A 19,367-nucleotide genomic window follows, 5' to 3' on the forward strand; every position below is an offset into this window, starting at 1 on the left:
TCTGATGACAGGCAGTCCACGTTTGAGTACACATGGCCTTGTGTTATCAGGGGTGGAAGTTATTATTGGACCTGCGGGAAAGTGCAAAGGGCAACCCAACAGGAGCTGCAGGACTTTCTGCTCATCAGGCGTGGAGGTCTCTGTCAGCCCTGGTCCCTGCTTGTCAAGAGGTGTGAAGGATATCCATCCTCTAGGATTTTTTTGAACTCTAATCAGTTCCCCCACCTTAGACCCTCAGTGGCTCCTCCATTAATTCCCAGGTCTATCTCCTTTCAGTTTCTATGTATTTCCATAGTCCAAAAGCAGTATTTATAGTGAACGTTTGTGCAGCATTTTATACCTTGTAGGTTTATTCCAGCAGTTCAAATCTGGCCGTGTTATTGTGTTTATTATTTATATTACTATATTATACATTGTGCCTTATGTAATGTATCACAAAATGTAAATTATAACATAGCATACTGTACTATGTTATAATGCTTATATTGTTATATTATGCATTGTTATTATTTATAATATATTTTAGATATTTATTATACTTATTATCCTATGCAATTTACCACACTACAAGATTAAAGGAAAAGAACGCTAATAATCACATTGGGAATACAAAACGATTTGATAAAATCCAGTTTAGGACTGAGAATGTGTAGTGGTAGAGTGTTTGCCTAGCATGCATGAAACGTTGGGTTCCATTCCTCAGTGCCACATACACAGAAAAGGGCCAGAGTGGCACTGTGGCTCAAGTGGTACAGCACTAACCTTGAGCCAAAGAAGCTCCGGGACAGTGCACAGCCCCAGGACTGACAACAAACAAAAATCCAGTATAACTTTATGATGAAACACCCATAAATAAAAACAGAAGGGAATTTCCTAAGCCTGCTGAACAGCACTGTGAGAGATAAGCACAAAGAGGAAGCATTAGAAACAATATCCTTAAGATCAGGAACCTGAGCAGGTAGTAGATGAAACCACAGTGCTCAGTCTGAGAGCAAGGGCCGTACACCTGGTACAGGATTTGGGGGGTGGGGGGGGAAGAAATCGTCAAAAAAACCGAAGTTGAAAATACTGAACTTTCATTAGGAAGTAGAAGTTAGTACCTTTCTGACTGTAGAGTCAGGAACTCATAGGAATCCCCTTATATCATTACTGAGTGCTTTCTCACCACATTTTCTGCCTTGAGATTTCCTTTACCCTTTGAAACACGTAACCCTAACCCGTCTTCCACGGTGCATGTCTTGATATGGATTGTCCTCTACTTAGCTGATGTCCTGGTACCTAGACGGTCGCCAGTGGAGTTCAGAGGCCCATGGCTTTACGTTGATAGGCTAGGTTGAAGGCAGCGGAGGAAGCTGTCTGTTATGGTCTGAGGTGCCCTTTGTATTGAGTGTTCCACTAGTTAGGAATCTCAGGGTGAGATCCATGGCGTGTCTCTTAACTGTATCAGCCTTAGCTAGTTGGGCAAGAATGAGCCGGAAATATGGACCACTGATTGCCCTGTAGGGAAAATCAAAGAGGACAACCTTTGGAGTCCTAGAGTTGGAATACATTGTGGGTCTCCAAAGCCACCTAAGGGGCGAGGGTTCCATTTTCCTGTTGGCAAAAAACAAAGCTGAGCCTGATCCAAGCAGAGGTTTCTCCAAGGTCTCACACTTGACCTTGGAGCTGGATAATTTTTTTTTTTTTTGGCCAGTCCTGGCTTGAGCTCAGGGCCTGAGCACTGTCCTTGGACTTTCTCAAGGCCAGAGCTCTACCACTTGAGTCTCAGCACCACTTCCAGCTTTTTTCTATATATATGGAACCAAGGAATTGAACCCGGTCTTCGTGCATGCTAGGCAAGCACTCTACCACTAGGCCAAACTCCTGGCCCTATTTTTTTTTTTTTAACGAATTTGGGGGTATAATCCTTTCCTTGCCCACTCCTTTGAGTCATCTTGCTAGCTCCTTCCACCTTGAGGCCCGTTCAGGCGAGGTGGGGAAGCCGTGTGGCTCAGATCTCCGTGGGGGTTAGGTGTGACTTTGCGTCTGGGTTTCAGCGTGACCTGCCCGTCATCGCCTGGCCCCCCACTGCCAGCCTTTCCTCCTAATGATTGCCACCTTGTCTTTGTGTGGACTCATGGCTTCCTGGAAGCCTTCTCTCTCTGCCTTGGTTCTGAGTGCCATGCCAATACCACCTTCCAGAAGCACAGATGGTCCTCCTGCCTGCTGGCCCACTTCTCAGTTTAGAACCATTGTGGATGCCAGGCCGTTCTTTCAGATAGACATCCACGCTCCCCGGTCTTCTGGCCTTTGCTTTTGATACTCCCCTCCTGGGCTCTCCTTGAATGTCACCAAACTGCCGTGCTTTGAACACAAATGCACTGCTCTTTTTCTCTCCAGGTCTTTGTGTCCTTTCCTCTACCTGGAACTCTCTCCAGCTGCCTTTTTCATCTTGCTTTTCCCTCGGGTCTCAGGGGAAAGTGTTCCTTGATCCTGATAACACTGGGATAGTTTCCCATCACCTAGAGCTCTAGCTCCTACTACATCATGGTGCTTAGCATTATCAAAGCTCAGTGGCTCACCCCTGTACAAATTCCAGCTACTCAGGAGGCTGAGGTCTGAGGATCACAGTTCAAATATAGCTGGAACAGGAAAGTTCATGAGACTTAAAACAAAAGTGGTTCTGGGGCTTGAACTCTGGGCGTGGGTGCAGTTCCTAACTTTCTTTTGCTCCAGGGGGGTGCCCTACCACTTGAGCCACTTCTACCACAGCATCTGGCTTCCTGGAGTAGTGTATCGGAGATAAGTGTTTAGGAAAATGGAGGAGAACGGAAAAGGAAGAGGTTGGACTCGATCGTCAAGCAGGCAAGGATTATTTATTGAGGAACATCAAAGGGCACAGACGTTCCAGTGGGACTGGAGATTGTGGGAAAGACTGGATTTGGGCGTAGGCTTGTATAGGGCTTAACAAGGAAGCAGAACATAAGAAACGGGTTATGGTCTCTTGGGCACCCATCGGTGATGTCCTTGATCAGGGCCTACAGGGAAATGTTCCACCTGATTGGACGTGGCTGTTTTCCCTGGGGTCCAACAGTGGTGTTGGCTCAGATTGGAATTACCTGCCCTCGGACAGGCATGTGGTCAAACCTGTTCACGTGCATCTTGTGTCTTGTTTGACCTTCATATTCCATCTTTAGATACATAAGAGGATTGGGCTGAGAGGGCCCTTCAATAAGAGCCTCGTGGAGTTTCCTGCCCAGGCTGGCTTCGAACCCTGATCCTCATATCTCAGCCAGGGCCGGGAGTTTGGTCCAGAGGTAGAGTGCTTGCCTAGCATGCACGAAACCCTGGGTTTGATTCCATGATATCACATACTCCGAAAAAACCAGAAGTGGTGCTGTGGCTCAAGTGGTAGTGCTCCAGCCTTGTGAAAGCCCAAGGATGGTGCCCAGGCCCTGAGTTCAAACCCCAGGACTGGGAAAAAGAACAAAAAAAATGAAGGGCTAGTCCTTGGGTAGTGATATAGTGATAGAGCGCCCCACCCCCTTCCCTTTGGGAAGTGAGATGGAGGATAAAGACCCCTATGAAATTGCCGGACCCTGGCTTCTTCCAGAATAAAGCTCATGACCCATATAGTGTTGGAAGATCTTCCAGCCACCCCCTCTCCCCCACTGCTCATCTTCCCTTGCCAGTTCCATGGAGAGGGGAACGGGCTCACAAATTAACCCCCCCCCCCACCGTGGTAAATGCATGAACAGCTGATTTCACCGACCTGTAATCTCTCTCTGCTCTTCCTTTCTGCAGTATCAAGCCCAGCTCGCAGCCACCAGTGCAGGCTGGGGAGGACGAGAAGAACCAGAGGACTGTCACCTTCAACCCTGCCCACACGGGGAAGGCCTTCAAGGTCATGAACGAGCTGCGGAGGTACTTCTCCCATCCTGCCTGAGCTGTCTCTCCACCCCCCCCCCAACTCCCCCTCCCAGAACTTGCAGGGCCAGTTTCCTCAGGGAGTGGGAACAGATCTGAACGCCACCACCACCGATGAATCCTGACTCTTTTGCCACCCACTCTTGGCTTCCGCTTTCCGATTGTGAGGTTGGGATGGCTTTGCCGGGTGTTTATTTCACACCTCTCATGTCAGTGATTAATCACAGGGAAAATTCCTTTGTGGCTACAGCAGGTCTGTTCCTAAGCTTGATTTCTAACTACACCAGCAGCTTAAAAGCTGATAATGGAACGGTTGCAACACCTACCCTCCCTTCCAAGACACACACACACACACACACTCAGATGAACAGTCGTGCATGCTGTATATTTTTCTTTGGCCTGGCTCTCTTATTCCTTGGGCTGAGCCTGGCGTGGTAATATATCCACTCAAATGGGAAACTTCTTCACCCTTTGAAATGCACTTCCATCTCGTTCGGTGTCAAAGAAACGAAATGCAAATGTGTCCTTGTTTTTGTTTTTCTCCTGAGCCTGGTGGTGAGGGTCTGCCAGCTGTCCGTAAGGCAGTGTGCATGTCTGACAAACTCATTGAAGATGTGTTTAGGCAATAGTGCTTCCCCCCATCCCGTCCCCGTACAAACCCTTGTAGATATGTCTCTTCTTATCAGACCACAGAAGTGTCCATCATCCGCGCTGTAGGCTTATGACATTCTTGGTTTTGGACTTGTTTACTTCCCTTTCTCAGCACCCCCCCCCCCACCCGGGCTTCTAGTCTCCCAGACACCAGGGTGTTGTAAAGGAGGATACCAGGCAGGCGCCTGAAAGGTGTGTGAGCAGTTACGTGCTTTCTAAAAGGTGCGGCCCAAAGCAAGGATGCCCCCGAACTTTGGAGAGTCCTTCCTTCTTAAAGGGGATTGTCCTAAAGATCAGCTAAGAGCTAATACATGATGGGCTGTGGTGAAAGAAGTGTTTGCTAGGGGGAAACCAAACAACTTGCCAACCAAAGTTCTAGCGGATTCTCTGCTTGTGTCCTTGTTTCTTCTAGTTTCTGCATGGCTCAGCTGTTGACATTAAAAACTAAGTTAAAGTTGTCTTGTGCCCTACTGTTCTGTTTAGGCCTCCTCCAGCCAGTCTCATAAGGCACAGGTATGCTGTGTTTCAGATGGCATCTCTCTCTCTCTCTCTCTCTCCCTCTTTCTCTCTCTCTTTTTCCTTCTATGGTTGTGTTACAGATTGCATCTTCTTTTTTGGTCTGTTGTGGGGCTTGAACTCTGGGCCTGGGCGCTGCCCCTGAGCTCTTCAGCTCAAGGCTAGCACTCTACCAGTTTGAGCCACAGCGCCACTTTCAGTTTTTCTGGTGCTTCATTGGAGATGAGAGTCTCACAGACTTTCCTGCCCAGGCTGCCTTAGAACCACAGTCCTCAGGTCTCAGCCTCCTGAGTAGCCAGGATGACAGGCGTGAGCCACTGGTGCTTGATTAGATTACTTGTATTTTTGCCAGTTCTGGGGCTGGAACTTCGAGCCCTGTCCTTGGGCTTTTCTCAAGGCTAGCTCTCTACCACTCGAGCCACAGGTACCACGTCTGGCTTTTCCTGTGTTTGTGGTACCGTGGGATGGACCCCAGGGCTTTGTGCATGCTAGGCGAGCCCTCTACCGATAGGCCACACTGCCTCTCTGGGGTGCTTTCAGGGTGAGGCAGGCATAATCAGTTTTTGATGAAGGGATAAGCTGAAAGCATTTTGCTGTCAGGATTAAGCTATTACCACAGGATATTCCTATTGCGGGGACTGGGGCTTTCTCTGGAAATGGTTTTCCCCTTCCCCTCCCTCGATTTTAAGCTATTTTAGTTTAAGCACACACACACATGTTCTTTGTAATTTATGAATCACACAATCCGCGAGTTTCCTATTCTTCCCCGGGGTAGAGAATGGCATGTTGGCATGACAACCGCCCAGCCTTCCTGTTCTTTTTGTACTCCTTTGCTCGGCTCTGGCCCGACCCCAGGTGCTTCTGGGTAGCAGAATCCCTGCTGTGTCTTTGGCTCCTGACTTAGCGTCTAGTAGGGCAGTGGAGATGTGTACCTTCCTGGACTAGCACCCCCGGCAGCTCGAGGGCCGAGCCCAGGACCCAGGACAGGCATGCCCTCCATTATGAGAGGCATCTGACCTCGGCGAACCTTTGGGAGGCCAGCCCGGTGGTTCCCCCGAGCCGTGCATGACCATCCCACCCCCCCCAGTTCCACCCTGACACTCGGCTCCCTGTGCATGACCTCGGCCGTCCCCAGGCTTAATGTGGAAATACAGTACAGGGGCTTGGGGTTGCATTTCCCTGGAGACGAGTCGCACTTAATATGCCATGTGCTTATTGGTTGGCGTTTCTGTGTCTTATTTACAGGAGCGTCTATTCAGATCCCTTGCCTACTTAAAACAAAACATATATGGAGTCTTCCCTCTTGCTCTGATCTGGGCAGTCCTGGGGTTTGAAACTCAGGGCCCGTGCCTGCTAGACAGGCACTCTTATCACTCAAGCCTTGTCTCCACCCTTTTTTGCTTTAATTATTTATCCACCAGGGTCCAAAATCTATGCTCAGGCAGGCCGATCTGTACCATCTTTCATCAGTAGGTAGGACGACAGATGTAATCCATTATTCCTGGCTTTATCGTCATCATCATTATTATTATTACCATTTGAGATGGGATCTTGTGTCTGCTTCAAAATTGTGATTCCCCTGATTTCCACCTCCTGAGTAGATAGGATTACAGATGTGAGCCACTGTTTCTGGCCTTCTTCTTCTCCTTATTATTGAATTGGTAAGAGATTGAGTTCATCTTACATGCTAGGTATAAGCCCATCTTCATATATAGATGATTTATAATTCTTACTTTCTAATCTGTGGATTGGCTTCTCACTTTCCCGAGAGTGTCCTTTGAAGTGTAGGTATTTTCCATTTGGATGTCTCATTTATCAGGGTTTCTCTTGTTATTTGTGCTTTTGCAGTCTTGAGGATTTAATGTTTCCCCCTGGGGTTTCCGATTCCTTTGGAGTGAGCCCCTTGGAGTGAATTTTTGTCTTGGGTTAGAGTCGGGGAAGCAGCTCAGATCTTTTGCTTGTTGCATCCAGTTATCCTAGCACTATTTCTTGAGAAGACTTCCCTTTTGTAGTTGCATGGTCTTGACACACTTAGGAAAAAAATCATTTGCCCATGCATGTGAGGGCCTACGTCTGAGCTGCCAGTTCGATTCTTTTGAAGTCTCTTATGTTAGTCCTGTACTGTCTTTTTTTTTTTTTTTTTTTTTTTGCCAGTCCTGGCCTTGAGCTCAGGGCCTGAGCACTGTCCTTGGACTTTCTCAAGGCTAGAGCTCTACCACTTGAGCCTAAGCACCACTTCCGGCTTTTTTCTATGTATGTGGTACCGAGGAATCGAACCCGGGTCTCCATGCATGCTAGGCAAGCACTTTAACCACTAGGCCAAACTCCCAGCCCCTGTACTGTCTTTTTTTATGGCTCCTTTCTACTTTTCCTCTTCTCCTTTCTTTTATTCTCTTTTTTCTTTCCTTCTCTTCCTTCCCTCTCCTTCCCTCCTTCTCATTTTCTCTCTCTCCCTCCCCACCTTTCTTTTTTAAAAACAGCTGATACACAGTCTAGGTGTTACCTCCAGTGAAAGAGATGGAAAGAAATACACAGGTGGGCCTCATTTTACCATCCTCCATGGAAGCCTCGCTTGAGATTTGGGCAGGTTTCCCATGGCAGTTTTTCTGGATTTGCCTTTTCTCTGGTCTGGAGATATGCCTGTCCTGGCCGGAACTGCTCTCACTCACTTGCTTGGTGGATTCTCCATCTTCCCTGTTTCTTTCCTCCCTCTGTGAGGGACAACCTACTTTCTGGGTTTGTGCCATACCCCCCCAAGTATCTGTATTTGCTTTTCCCTCCCAGCAACTGAGAACTCCTTCTTTGTCAACACTCTTCTTATTTAAATATTGATTACTGACACAAATACCGTTATTCTTAAACAGCAGTGGTAACTCTACTCCTACCCCTCCCTAAAATCCTTACCAGAATTAAATATACCCAAGTCAAACTTATTTATGTGTATCCCTATACATTTTTTTTTCTTCTCCTAGTCAATTCTGAACACATGGAAGAACTTACCTGTTTTCAGGTGGCTTCTGTGACTCCCTCTCGGTCCCTGTAATGTGTATGCCGGGTGACAACACCACACTGAGCTCATTTGTCCTGTGGGCGCTGGTTTAGTGTGACTTTGTGGGCATGTGAGGTCAGCTTTCCACGGTGGGGTGCTAGGTTCTGCTTCTTGGTGTCCGGTGGTCTGGCCCTTCCCAGCATCGTCTCACGGGGACTGTGTTCCACGTGAGCTGTCCTTTTCCATTCTCCACACCAGCCAGCAGGGAGCTGTTGTGGGAAGTACCAGATCTAGACTCCAGAGCCCTGGGTTCAAGGTCGGGGCCCCTGTGGCTCCAGACGTCTCTTTTTTTTTTCCTCTGGGCTTTTTATGGCCAGAGACTCTTCAAGGGCATCTGTCACTCAGGCAGTGGCAGCTTTGGTGACCCTGTGTCTCTGCGTGGAGCTGGTTGTTGACAGAGGCTCAGCAAGTCGCGCGCGTGTGGCTTCCCTTCCATCTGCCAGCCATGGCATTGCATCCTCCCACAGAACCGACATGGCATCAGACGTCCTCGAAACACCCCTGGGATGTTTGTCGTCTCTGTCTTGCCTTCTGCCGGTGGTACATTAGAGGACGAACTGTAGGCTCTGGGGCTGAGCCACGTGCCTTTGGGGTGGCACCCCTGTCTGTGTGAACTTGGGGCACCTCTCTTGCCATCTGTGTACCTCAACTCCCTCATTTTGTAACACAGAGCCAAGCCTGTCAGGGCCTCCGTAGCGACTGCAGAGATGGTTTGCCTGCAAGGCCTTTGGGAGTGCTGTGCCTGCAGGTGCAGCGTCCCCAGCCTTCTCTCGCCATTCTGGGCCAGGTGGTGGAGCCCTCTGGCAACTGCCACTTCCTCATCTTGCTGGTGCCACACCTCAGGGGCACCCAGGCAGCTACTTGGCTGACAGCCCCAGGCTCCACCTCTGCTCCCTAGTCCTCAGTGCTAATGCACCCCGGTGAACAGAGAGGTGAAAACAGAGGAAGCCTCGAGTCTGCCCAAGCCACAGTGGAGCAAGCCTGGCTCTGAGAAACCAGGTGGGAGGGAAAACAAAACAAAACAAAACACTCCTGCATCTGACAGGGGACAGGTGCATGCGCCGTGGGTGACTCACCCTGTTTCCTGGCTGGTGTCTTCCAGTAAGCAGCTGTTGTGTGACGTGATGATCGTGGCAGAAGACGTGGAGATCGAAGCTCACCGAGTGGTCCTGGCAGCCTGCAGCCCCTACTTCTGTGCCATGTTCACAGGTATGCTGGCATGGAGCCTGTGGTACGGGGAGGGGGCCCGGTACAGAGGCTGGGGGGTCCCAGGGGTGGGGGGACAGAGGCTCTGGGACTCAGAGCCTCAGCCAGGCCAGCTGGACCTGTGGTCTCTTGTCCTCCACGGGAACAGGGAGGTCCAGCCAAGTGTCCTTTAGCTCTGCAGTTCTGGCACACACCCTGGTCAATGTGGGTAGGCTGCTGGGATCTCATTTTACAGTTGGGGAAACTGAGGCCGAGAGAGGGGAACGGACTTGTCCACAGTCACAACCCCGTGGCTTGGCACTGGACCGTTCAGCTCATGCCTTGTCTTTTCCCAGCCGGCCTCTCTTGGCCTCAGTGGAGGAGGAGGAGGACATTGAGAGGTTTTCTGCTGCTGCTGCTGCTGCTGCTGCTGCTGCTGCTGCTGCTGTGGGGTTTTGGGGGGAGGGAGGAGGAGAGGGTGAATATTCAGTATCCGCTGTAGTCAATCCAGCCCCTTTGCCAAGTTCCCAGGAAAGGCAGCACGTCGTCTAACTTGCTCACATATGCTGCGTCTGGCCAGGTTCCCGGAAGCCCACGGCCCCGGCTTCCTGTCTGCAGCACCTCCCCTGCACCAGGTACACTGCTGCCGGAGGAGGAGGTGGCGGCCATCTGGGCTGTGACACCCCAGCCTGGTCAGGCGCTCCTCTTCCCTCCGCTCTCACCCACCTAATCCAGGGCCTTGTAAGCCACTCCGCCTGTCACTTGACTTGCGCTATTTTGTCAAGCTTGCGGATTGGCTGTTGCAGTGGTTTTCATTGTTGTTTTCTCTCCTGCCTCTCTTTGTTGTGTCAGAGACAGGACCCTGGCACGCTGCCACCGCTTGGACTGCGTGTGGCTCAGGGGAGCCTGTAACGGGTGAAGGAATGGAGGCATGGTTGAGCACTCCCTCCCTTGTTTTTAGGCCTCAGGAATGACTACAGCCCGTGGGGTCAGGAGGGGTCAGGCCCGGGCCGCCTCCTCTTTGTTCCTCTTCCAGCTCACGTCTCCTCAGTGCTCAGCGTTCTGCGGCACGCTGCAGCTAACTCAAGGAAGACGCTCAAGGCCCAGTCCTCGGCGGTACTTGCCTGCTCCTCTTTGGCCCGATGTCTTTGAGCTGGGGAATACTTGTTATCAACATACTGGTCATTGGTTAGCATCAGATTCAAATCATGCAGGGATTTCTGAGAAATGACCCAAGGTTTAGCCTCAACTCCCAGCTCTTCCTCTTACTACCTAATTATAAACATCTCGTGAAATACCAAGTTTAAACACATTTTTTTTTTCCTTCCTGTGCCTCGTGTTCTCACTTGGCGTTTTCACTCAAGGCTGGTGCTTTACCCTTTGAGACATAGCTCTACTTCCAGCTTTTTTGCTAGGTTGAGGAAAGTGTCTCATGGACATTTCTACCCAGACTGGCTTTACATTGTGATGCTCACATCTCAGCCTTCTGAGTAGCCAGGATTAGTAAGTATGAGCCACCAGTGCCTGGCTCTTGGAATGTCAGCCTTATCTTTTATAAAGTGGCAGTAATGCTTATCTGTAAGAGTTATTGCAAGGATTCAGTGCAATGGGCCTGGTATACAGCGAAAACTCTTACCATATCCATTTCCAGGGTAGAATGAAGCCAATGTCATCATTTGGTGCAGTCGTTTCCACTGCTATACGAAATAGGAAGACGGAGTTCTACAAGTCTCTGAGTCCTATCCAGGCCTCTAATTTACTACCAGGAGAAGGTTTCTTAGAATATAACTACTGTGTGCTAGGTATTGGTGGCTCATACCTGTCGTCCTAGCTGCTCTGGAGGCTGAGATCTGAGGATTGCTGATCAGAGCAGGAATGTCTATGAGATTCTTCTCTCCAATCTTCTCCACCAGAAGTGGAGCTATGGCTCAAAGTGGTAGAGCGCTAGCCTTGAACAAAAGTGCTCCAAGGATAGTGCCCAGGCCCTGAGTTCAAGCCCTGCAGCCGAAAAGAAATCAAAAAGAATTACAGTTCTTGAGCTCTTGCTTTTTCTTTCATAGCGTATTTTTCCTTCCTGAAGCTTTAGGACCTTAATGTAGAATATTAGAAATTTTGGAGTTATTCAAAGAAACAAGAAAAAGCCTCCCAGAGTTTCACTGTCTAAAAAGTTATAGGATTACAGAAACTGATAAGAACCTGATAAAAGAGAATCTGGCATCTTCCCAGAAAAGCCACACTTTTGGGCATGGGTACAAATATTTTCCCACAATGTCAGGAGTTTGTGATTGTGTCCCCTGGATTATAAGATCATAACCGGAGTCGTGCGTGTGAATTCCACACAGCCAGTCAGGTGCAGTATCACTCCCGCACAGGCCATGGCCATCTTGTAGTTTTTCCTGATTTTTTTAAGGCCAAAGATCTGAGAAGAAGGGCTTGGTACCCTTGAGTACCTTTTGCAATCGATATTTTCTTTTCTTTTTTTCTTTTGTTGCAATATATATTTTCATCTGGATCTTCCCTCATGAACTTCTTAGCAGCCCCTGGGAGGAGAAAAGTTGACACCCCCCCCCCCCCCCGATTTCCTTGTGTCAAGGAAATCCTTGTTTGTAAGATGAGATTACCAAAGGAGAACTCCATCTTCTTTCATTTCCCCTCATCCCCACCCCCACCCCACCCCACCATCCACAGCAGTGAAAGGAATGAGAGGAGTGGGCCAGCAGGCGGGGTTTCCTTCCTCTCGGCAGCAGATCCCCTCAGGAGAGCGGGGTCTGGGTGGATGCCGGGGACCGGGTGTCATCCCCACAGCCTCTCCATGGACTGATGTCAGAGTTCACGAGCATGCGTGGTGTCCCAGCCCCCACCCGCCTTCCCAGCTTTCTTTTCACTCCGTGTCTCCCCTCGGCGCTCCCTTTCCACCCCCCGGGGCCCGCGTCCAGCCCGCCCCTCTCTCACCTTTGGGGCCTCGTCTTCTAGCCAGCTCCAGCGTGCCTCCTCCACGATACCTTGAAGATGTTTCCAGGCCGGGGTGGTCACCCCTCCTCCGTGTTCCCGTGATTTAGGCTGGCATGGTGGCCATCACAGGGGTGGACCCTGGAGTCAGACACCCTGGCTTTCGGTCCACCCCGGCCACTTCCTAGCTGTGTGGCTGACCCCGGTGGGACAAATGCCCTGCCCCCTCCGGGGCCTCCGTTTCTTTCTTCCAGTAATGGGAATGACATTCTTAAGTCTCACCAGTGGCTGTGAGCTTTCACTGTCCTCAGGGCTCTCCACACAGGTGGAGCTTTGTTTCTGAGGTGCTCCAAACACCCCTTCGCCGAGTCCTGGTCACCTTCCTTAGAAGTATCTTTACCTGTCTGTGTGGCTGGGCCTGTGGGGCGGATGGGGACGGCACTTGTCCAGGGCTTGTCCAACATGTGCGCCGCAGAGTTCAGTTCCTGGCCGTGTGTAAGACAGCTCAGAGGTCCACGGTCAGGATGGGCTCCAGGGGCAGCTGGTTTATCCCTGACCACTCACGAATCCCTTCCGCAGCTGTCCTCGGCCCGGAGCACCGCAAGGCACCAAACTCACAGCCTTTTGTTGTTTCCGTGGCGATCTTGCAGGCGACATGTCCGAGAGCAAAGCCAAGAAGATAGAAATCAAGGACGTGGACGGGCAGACACTCAGCAAGCTGATCGACTACATCTACACCGCGGAGATCGAAGTGACGGAGGACAACGTGCAGGTACGCTCGGCCGCCGCCGCCCCCACCAGCGTGCTCTTGGACCAGAGCCCAGCGCGTGGCTGACACCGTGGCCTAACCTGTGCAGGGGTGGTTGGTGCCCCACGTACGTGGAAGGCCGTGCCCGCTTCCCCTGCGCCTGTGAGCCAATGAGGGCTGACAGTGAGGGGCCAGGCAGTGGGGAGTGTGCGGTTGCTGCCCCAGTGGCACTGGTCAGGGCAGACCGAATCGAGGAAGTGAGAGAGAGAAAGAGAGAGAGAGAGAGAGAGAGAGAGAGAGAGAGAGAGAGAGAGAGAGAGAGAGAGAGAGAGAGAGAGAGAGAGAGAGAGAGAGTGTGTGTGTGTTTGTACGAGCGTGCATGTGCCACTTGGGGACTGGGTACCGTCTCAGTTGTTTCACTCAAGACTGGTGCCTTACCACTTGACCCACACCTCTATTCCTGCCTCTTTGATGTCCAGTTGGAGAGTCTCACAGACTTTCCTGCCAGGGCTCGCTTTGAACTCTGATCCTCGGATCTCAGCCTCCCGAGTAGCTAGGATTACGTGAGCCACCAGCACTATGCTCAGATCCTCCTCATTCTTGAATTTGTGGTGAGGAGTGGATTGGAGATGGTGGGGGGGACAGGAAAAGGGGAGATGAGAGGGTCTCATGCTGCTCAGATGGCTGTTTCCATTAACTGGATGGACAGTGAATACTGGGTGCCTGAGATGGGTGTGGAGTGTGGAGTCCCTTCCTCCCGCCCTCCCTCCTGCCTTCCCTCCTTTCTTTCCGTCCTCCTTCCCTCCCTCCCTCCCTCCTTCCCTCCTTCCTTCCTTCCTTCCTTCCTTGCTGTTGGTGCCACTTATGTGAACTCAAGGCCTTGCCCTCACCAGGTTTTCTTGCTCAGCTGGTGGTATACCACTTGAGCCAGTCCTGAGTTTTGCTAGTTGTTTTGGAGGTGGAGTCCCAGTCCCATAGGTTTTTTTTTTTTCCTGTTCCGGCTGGCTTTGAACCGTGGTCTTCCAATCACAGTCTCCCAGAGTAGCTGGGATTTATAGATGTGTGTCACAGGTGCCTGGCTGAGCCCATTTCCTGGGTCCACAGCCCCAGCCTCATACTGTTAATTGTAATATAAGTTGATGTTGGGAGAGCGCTGTCTGTGTACCGAGTCCACTGCTCTGGGCATCCGACCTCACTTGGTCTTCCCAGTCTGCTGAGAAAGAGGCACTGAGGGGGTGGGTACAGCATCCTCAGCCCCACGGCCAGGGAGTGGACAGGGAGGGGGCAGGGAGTGGACAGGAAGTAGAGAAGTCTAAAGCTCAAACCTGGGTAGGGTGGTTCAAGCCTGTAATCCCAGCGACCTGGGAGACAGAGATGGAGGGGATTGCAGTTCAGGGTTAGCCCCGGCATAAACGTTTGTGAGGCTCCATCTCAGTTCACGGCTGGGCGCAGTGGTGCATGCTTGACGTTCCCAGAGACAGGATGGGAGCACACGCGGCAGGATCCCGGCCCAGGCTAGCCCAGACGTCAAGTGAGACGTGGCTCAAGTGGCAAAGAGTGCCTGCCTTGCCAGCGAGAGGTCCTGAGTTCAACCCCTAACACCACCAAGAGAAACAACCACAGAACCCGAAAGCAACATTCCCTCAGAGTCCCCTTCTCCTGTACCTCTGCAGGTTGTGCTGGTCCCAGCAGACCGTGTGGCTGGGCAGAAGCCCAGGTTGGTCACTTGGTACTCTGGCTGGACCTCCGTCCGTGCCAGGCCCTGCCCCTGCCATTCAGCAGTTGGTGCTTTGGGAGGGAGAGCGCTTCCTCTTGTTTTTGCTAAAGGAAGCAAACCCAGACTTGGGATATCCTCTACTGTGCTGTCATCCCAGAGGGAGAGGGGGGAAAAAAAAACCCCCCCCACACAAAAAAAAACCAGGCCACCTCATGAAAAATGGGGGGCCAGAAGTGTACAGGCTCCAGAGGCCTTGTGAACCCTGCAGAGGGCTCTTCTAGGCCCGTGTTCCGAGACCCTCTGCCAAGAAGGAAAAAGGCAAGCTACAAGCTTTTGATCTGGTGGTTTTGAGGCAGGGTTTCACAATGGTTGGCCCTGGCTGGCCTTGACAGTTCAACCTTCCTGTCTCTTTGGCTTTGAGGGATTATCAGAAAGCCAGACTACTAGAAGCTTCTTTTTCTTCTTCTTTTTTTTTTTTTTTTGGCCAATCCTGGCCTTGAGCTCAGGGCCTGAGCACTGTCCTTGGACTTTCTCAAGGCTAGAGCTCTACCACATGAGCCTCAGCACCACTTCTGGCTTTTTTTTTGCTATGTATGTGGTATTGAGAAATCAAACCCAGGTCTTTATGCATGCTAGGCAAGCACTCTACCACTAGGCCAGACTCTCGGCCCCTAGAAGCTTCTTGACATGGGGCGATCTTCCTATCAACTGTCCATCTTCTCTGGTCTTCCTCCAGTCCTCCCAGGACCCCAGATGTCCTCAAAGCTGTCAAAACAGCTCAACCTTCTGGTCCTGGTCTCATTACTGCTGCCATTTTATGTGTGTGTAGCGTTTCTGACCAAAGAGGAAATCCTCTCAGAGCCCCACTGACACTGGTGAGGGAACCCAAGACACTGCCCCCCCCCGCCCCTGGCAATGGATGCTTTGCTCCCAGAATTCTGTTCTGTGCTTGGGTCCTGACCCACAGTCCCTTTGGGCTAGGCGGTGGAGTAGTTGAGAGCTCCTGTCTTTATATCTTCCCTTCAGCATCGGGGCTTCCTCTTGGCTTCTCACCCCATCTTCCCTGGGAAAGACTCACTGCGCAGGGCAGTGTGTGATCGAAGGCAGGCTGAGAGCATTTACACACACCGCAGGCGCCCTGGGTTTGATGGTTTCAGGAAGTGGGCGGGCTCAGGAGCCGGCCCCACACAGGACGGGGTGTGGAGAGGTGAGAAGTGTTGCAAAGTCCGTGCCCACCATGTCAAGTGGGTTTTGTGAAAGCCACGAGCTGCGTGGCAGTTGTGTCCGGGGTTGGGGGTTTAGAAATAGTGTAGCTGGAGGAGCGGGTCCACGAAGTGTTGTTGCTTGGCTCCCACCAGTGTCAAGCCATGGTCGCCGGATGGCTGTCCACCCTCACCTGGACAAGGGGGAAGCTAAGGGGTCCCCAGCCACACTCTAGCCCTTCTAGGGGGCAGGGAATGACTGGACCCTCAGAAATCCAACCCCGGGATGCCCAGAACAGAGGCCCAAACAGGGTGGAGGCTCCAGGCCAATCCGGAGGGTGACTGGTCAGCCTGTGGCCTTAGCTCCAGGCTCAGTTAGCTGGGGCTGGTGAGGGAGGGATGGAGAGGTCAGCCAGGGACTTGGGTCCGCCATGGACTTGCAGTCCACTCCCAGCTCATACTCCAGAGAACGGTTAATAGCTCTCCACTTAACTACCTGCAGAGACTAATCTGCATGTGGAATCTTCTGGGCCAGGCCCAGCCAGCTCCCAGGTTAATTGATTTCTCCAGTTTTATGGCCGTGCCTGGTGGGGTGGTGGGGGGCAGGGGGTGTTGAGATCTGGACTGTAGCTGGGTTCACCATGGTTAAAAAAAGAAACAACTCCCAGGCAAGGGTGATCGCTATCTTTGTCTCCCTGGGGAATGAATCAGTGGGCCAGAAAATTCCAAGGGCACGGTGGGCGCTAAGGCAGGGAGAAGGTTAAGGGAGCCCGTGCGTTGGCAGAGCCCAGAATATGAACACCAATAGTGGGAATTGGGGGGGGGGCTACTGTCTGTGAGCAAGATGATAAATGGCCACCAGCCATTCAGGCTTTCCACGGAAAGTCCTGGGATCCCTCCGTGTCCCTAAATGGGGACGTAAACCAGTGCCAAGGCCTGGGAGTGGGCAGCAGGCAGAGATGTCACTGGTTTTTTTTTTTTATTTTTTTTGGCCTGAAAACATAGAGATGAAAAGATGGAGCTGAGGCCTCAGCCCTATTTTGGAAGAACAGCAGGTTCCAGGATTTAAAAAAAAAAAAAATCCCTTACAGAACTCACTGTTGTGGTTCCCGGAATAAAGAAAACAAGAGTGCCTTCCCCCCACATCCCTTGACCTCAGGCCATGTCCTGTGGGTGGAAACAGCTGGAGCCTTCCTGGCTCAGGGCGAAACAGAGGCCTAGACCAGATGTGTGTGTAAAGGCGGGTAAAGGGATGTGGGGGGGGGTAAAAAGGGATGTGTGTGGACAGTACACATGAAGCATTCTGCTCTGGGATCCTTTTTTTTTTTTTGTCCTCCTTAACTTCCCTTTGGAAAGTCAGTGCACCTGCCCATTAGCCCAGGTGAGAGGTGTGGGCAGAGCTGGCATCAAGGACTGTGGTCTCCACATTGATCGGGAAGGGCTGGCTTCCCCTGCCTGGGAAGGTCCCGGGAAATTGGACAGCAGGCCCGTCTCTTCCTGGCTCTTAGGAAAAACATCTGGGCAAGAATGATTTCTGTGTTCTGGGAGACAGGCCAACTGCGTGTGTGCCCTCCGTGAGCTTTCTAAAAGACACTTGAGTCGCCTGTCATCCTCACTGCTTGGGAGGCTGAGATCTGAGGATCAAAGTTGAATGCCAGCCTGGACAGGACATGTCCGTAAGACTCTTATCTCCCGTTAAACACCAGAATCAGAAGTGGAAGGGTGGCTCAAGTGGTAGAGTGCCAGCCTTGAGGGAACAAAAGCTAAAGTACAGTGGATGGGCTCTGAGTTCAAGTCCCCAGTACTGGCAGGATAAAACAAAGTCTTCTCGTTTCTCTACCACCTGATCCATGCTACTAACCCCCAGATTTTCTCTCTGTGAATGTACCCAGTGACATCCTTTTCTTTCTTTCTCTCTCTCTCTCTCTCTCTCTCCCTTTCTCTCTCCCCCCTCTCTTTCTTTCAGCTTGAACTTGGCCTGGGCACAGTCCCTGAGCTCTTCACCTCAAGGCTACCACCCTACCCTTGAGCCAAGCCGCACTTCCCGTTTTCTAGAGGTTAACTGGAGATAAAAGTCTCAGACCCTTTCTTACCCTGGCTGGCTTTGAACCTTGATCCTCAGATCTCAGCCTCCTGAGTAGCTAGGATGACAGGCGTTTGCCACTTGTACCAAAGACATCCTTTTCTTTTTAATTGGTTGGATGGGAGACTGTGATATGATTGCCCAAATCCATGCCCTCAGGGGCCTGTGGACGAGTCTCTTGTTCCGCATGTATGAACAGAGTGTGGTTTATTTTGCTTATGTGGAATTTTCTTTTCCTTTTGTGCCATTCCTGGGGCTTGAACTGTGCTTGTGCTCTTTGGGGGACCTTGAGTCTCAGGGTGTCACTTTCTCTCTCGCAGGTGCTGCTCCCAGCTGCCAGCCTGCTGCAGCTCATGGACGTTCGGCAGAACTGCTGTGACTTCCTGCAGTCGCAGCTGCATCCCAGCAACTGCCTGGGCATCCGCGCCTTCGCCGATGTGCACACCTGCACTGACCTTCTGCAGCAGGCCAACGCCTATGCAGGTAACGGGAGCCCGGCCCCACACCTCCCCGGGGCCTGTGGGCGGACCCCTCAGTGGTGACAAGAGGTGCAGGGTGTTCTACTGAGATGCAGCAGGAATACAGCAGGGCAAAGCGCCAGATGGACAGTTGGGCCAGGAGAGGATGGAGAGCTGGGGCTTTGGGGGAGTGAGGATGGGGTAAGCTGAGCCAGGAGTCGAGACAGATCTTGGTATTGTTGAAGACAGTTGCTGTATCAGTCACACGGTTCTATGACTACGGTACAGAGGGGCCTATATGGTTATCTGGCTTCCGTGAGAAGGACGGGCCTGCTCTTCTTCCCACATAAAGTCTTGATTTCCAGAGCCTCATACACTCAGTCCTAAAAGAGGAGAAATGAAGGCTCTGGGCAGGCTAAAAGCCACTTTACCTGACTGATGGACTTCCTTCCGTCCTTCCTTGCTTCCCTCTCTCCCTCCTCCCTCCCTCCCTCCTTCCCTCCTTTCCCTCCTTTCCCTCCCTTCCCACCCTTTCCTCCCTCCTTCCCTTTATTCTCTCCCTCTCCCTCTCTGTCTTGTCTGTCTGTCTGTACTGGAAATGCAGCACAGGGCTTGTACACACTAAGCTCTGTACCACTGACTGACTATACCCCCCCCACACACACCCCTACCTCCATCTGTTTAGGCAGTTCACGTACACGGTCCATTTTGGATGTTTTAGTTTTGATGCCGTTGGTTGGCGGCTTCTCCACGAGACTGCGACCGCCCACTCTCAGTGGCTTTATCATCAGCTTGGGTCAGTCCCACAGCTGAGCCCAGTCACGCATTGTGATTAGGGCTGAGTCACAGATCACGGTTTGTTGCCTTGAATGGAATAAGAAAATTAAAACAAGGAAGATAGCT

The 19,367-nt window shown here is 51.5% G+C and overlaps 1 protein-coding gene across 3 annotated transcripts in view; it reads left to right on the plus strand.

Annotated features, from left to right (window-relative positions):
* The window catches only part of Klhl3 (kelch like family member 3), a 62,907-nt gene that overhangs the window by 10,464 nt on the left and 33,076 nt on the right, over positions 1 to 19,367 (plus strand). For all 3 annotated transcript variants that reach the window (XM_090325541.1, XM_090325540.1, XM_090325539.1), the window contains exons 2-5: positions 3,784 to 3,903; positions 9,225 to 9,331; positions 12,907 to 13,028; positions 18,327 to 18,489. In XM_090325541.1, coding sequence (XP_090181667.1) covers positions 3,784 to 3,903; positions 9,225 to 9,331; positions 12,907 to 13,028; positions 18,327 to 18,489 — 512 coding nt within the window. The remainder of the gene's footprint in view (positions 1 to 3,783; positions 3,904 to 9,224; positions 9,332 to 12,906; positions 13,029 to 18,326; positions 18,490 to 19,367) is intronic.

Source organism: Megascapheus bottae, chromosome 38, assembly GCF_031878675.1.
Source record: "Megascapheus bottae isolate mThoBot1 chromosome 38, mThoBot2.hap1, whole genome shotgun sequence".
NCBI lineage: Eukaryota > Metazoa > Chordata > Mammalia > Rodentia > Geomyidae > Megascapheus > Megascapheus bottae.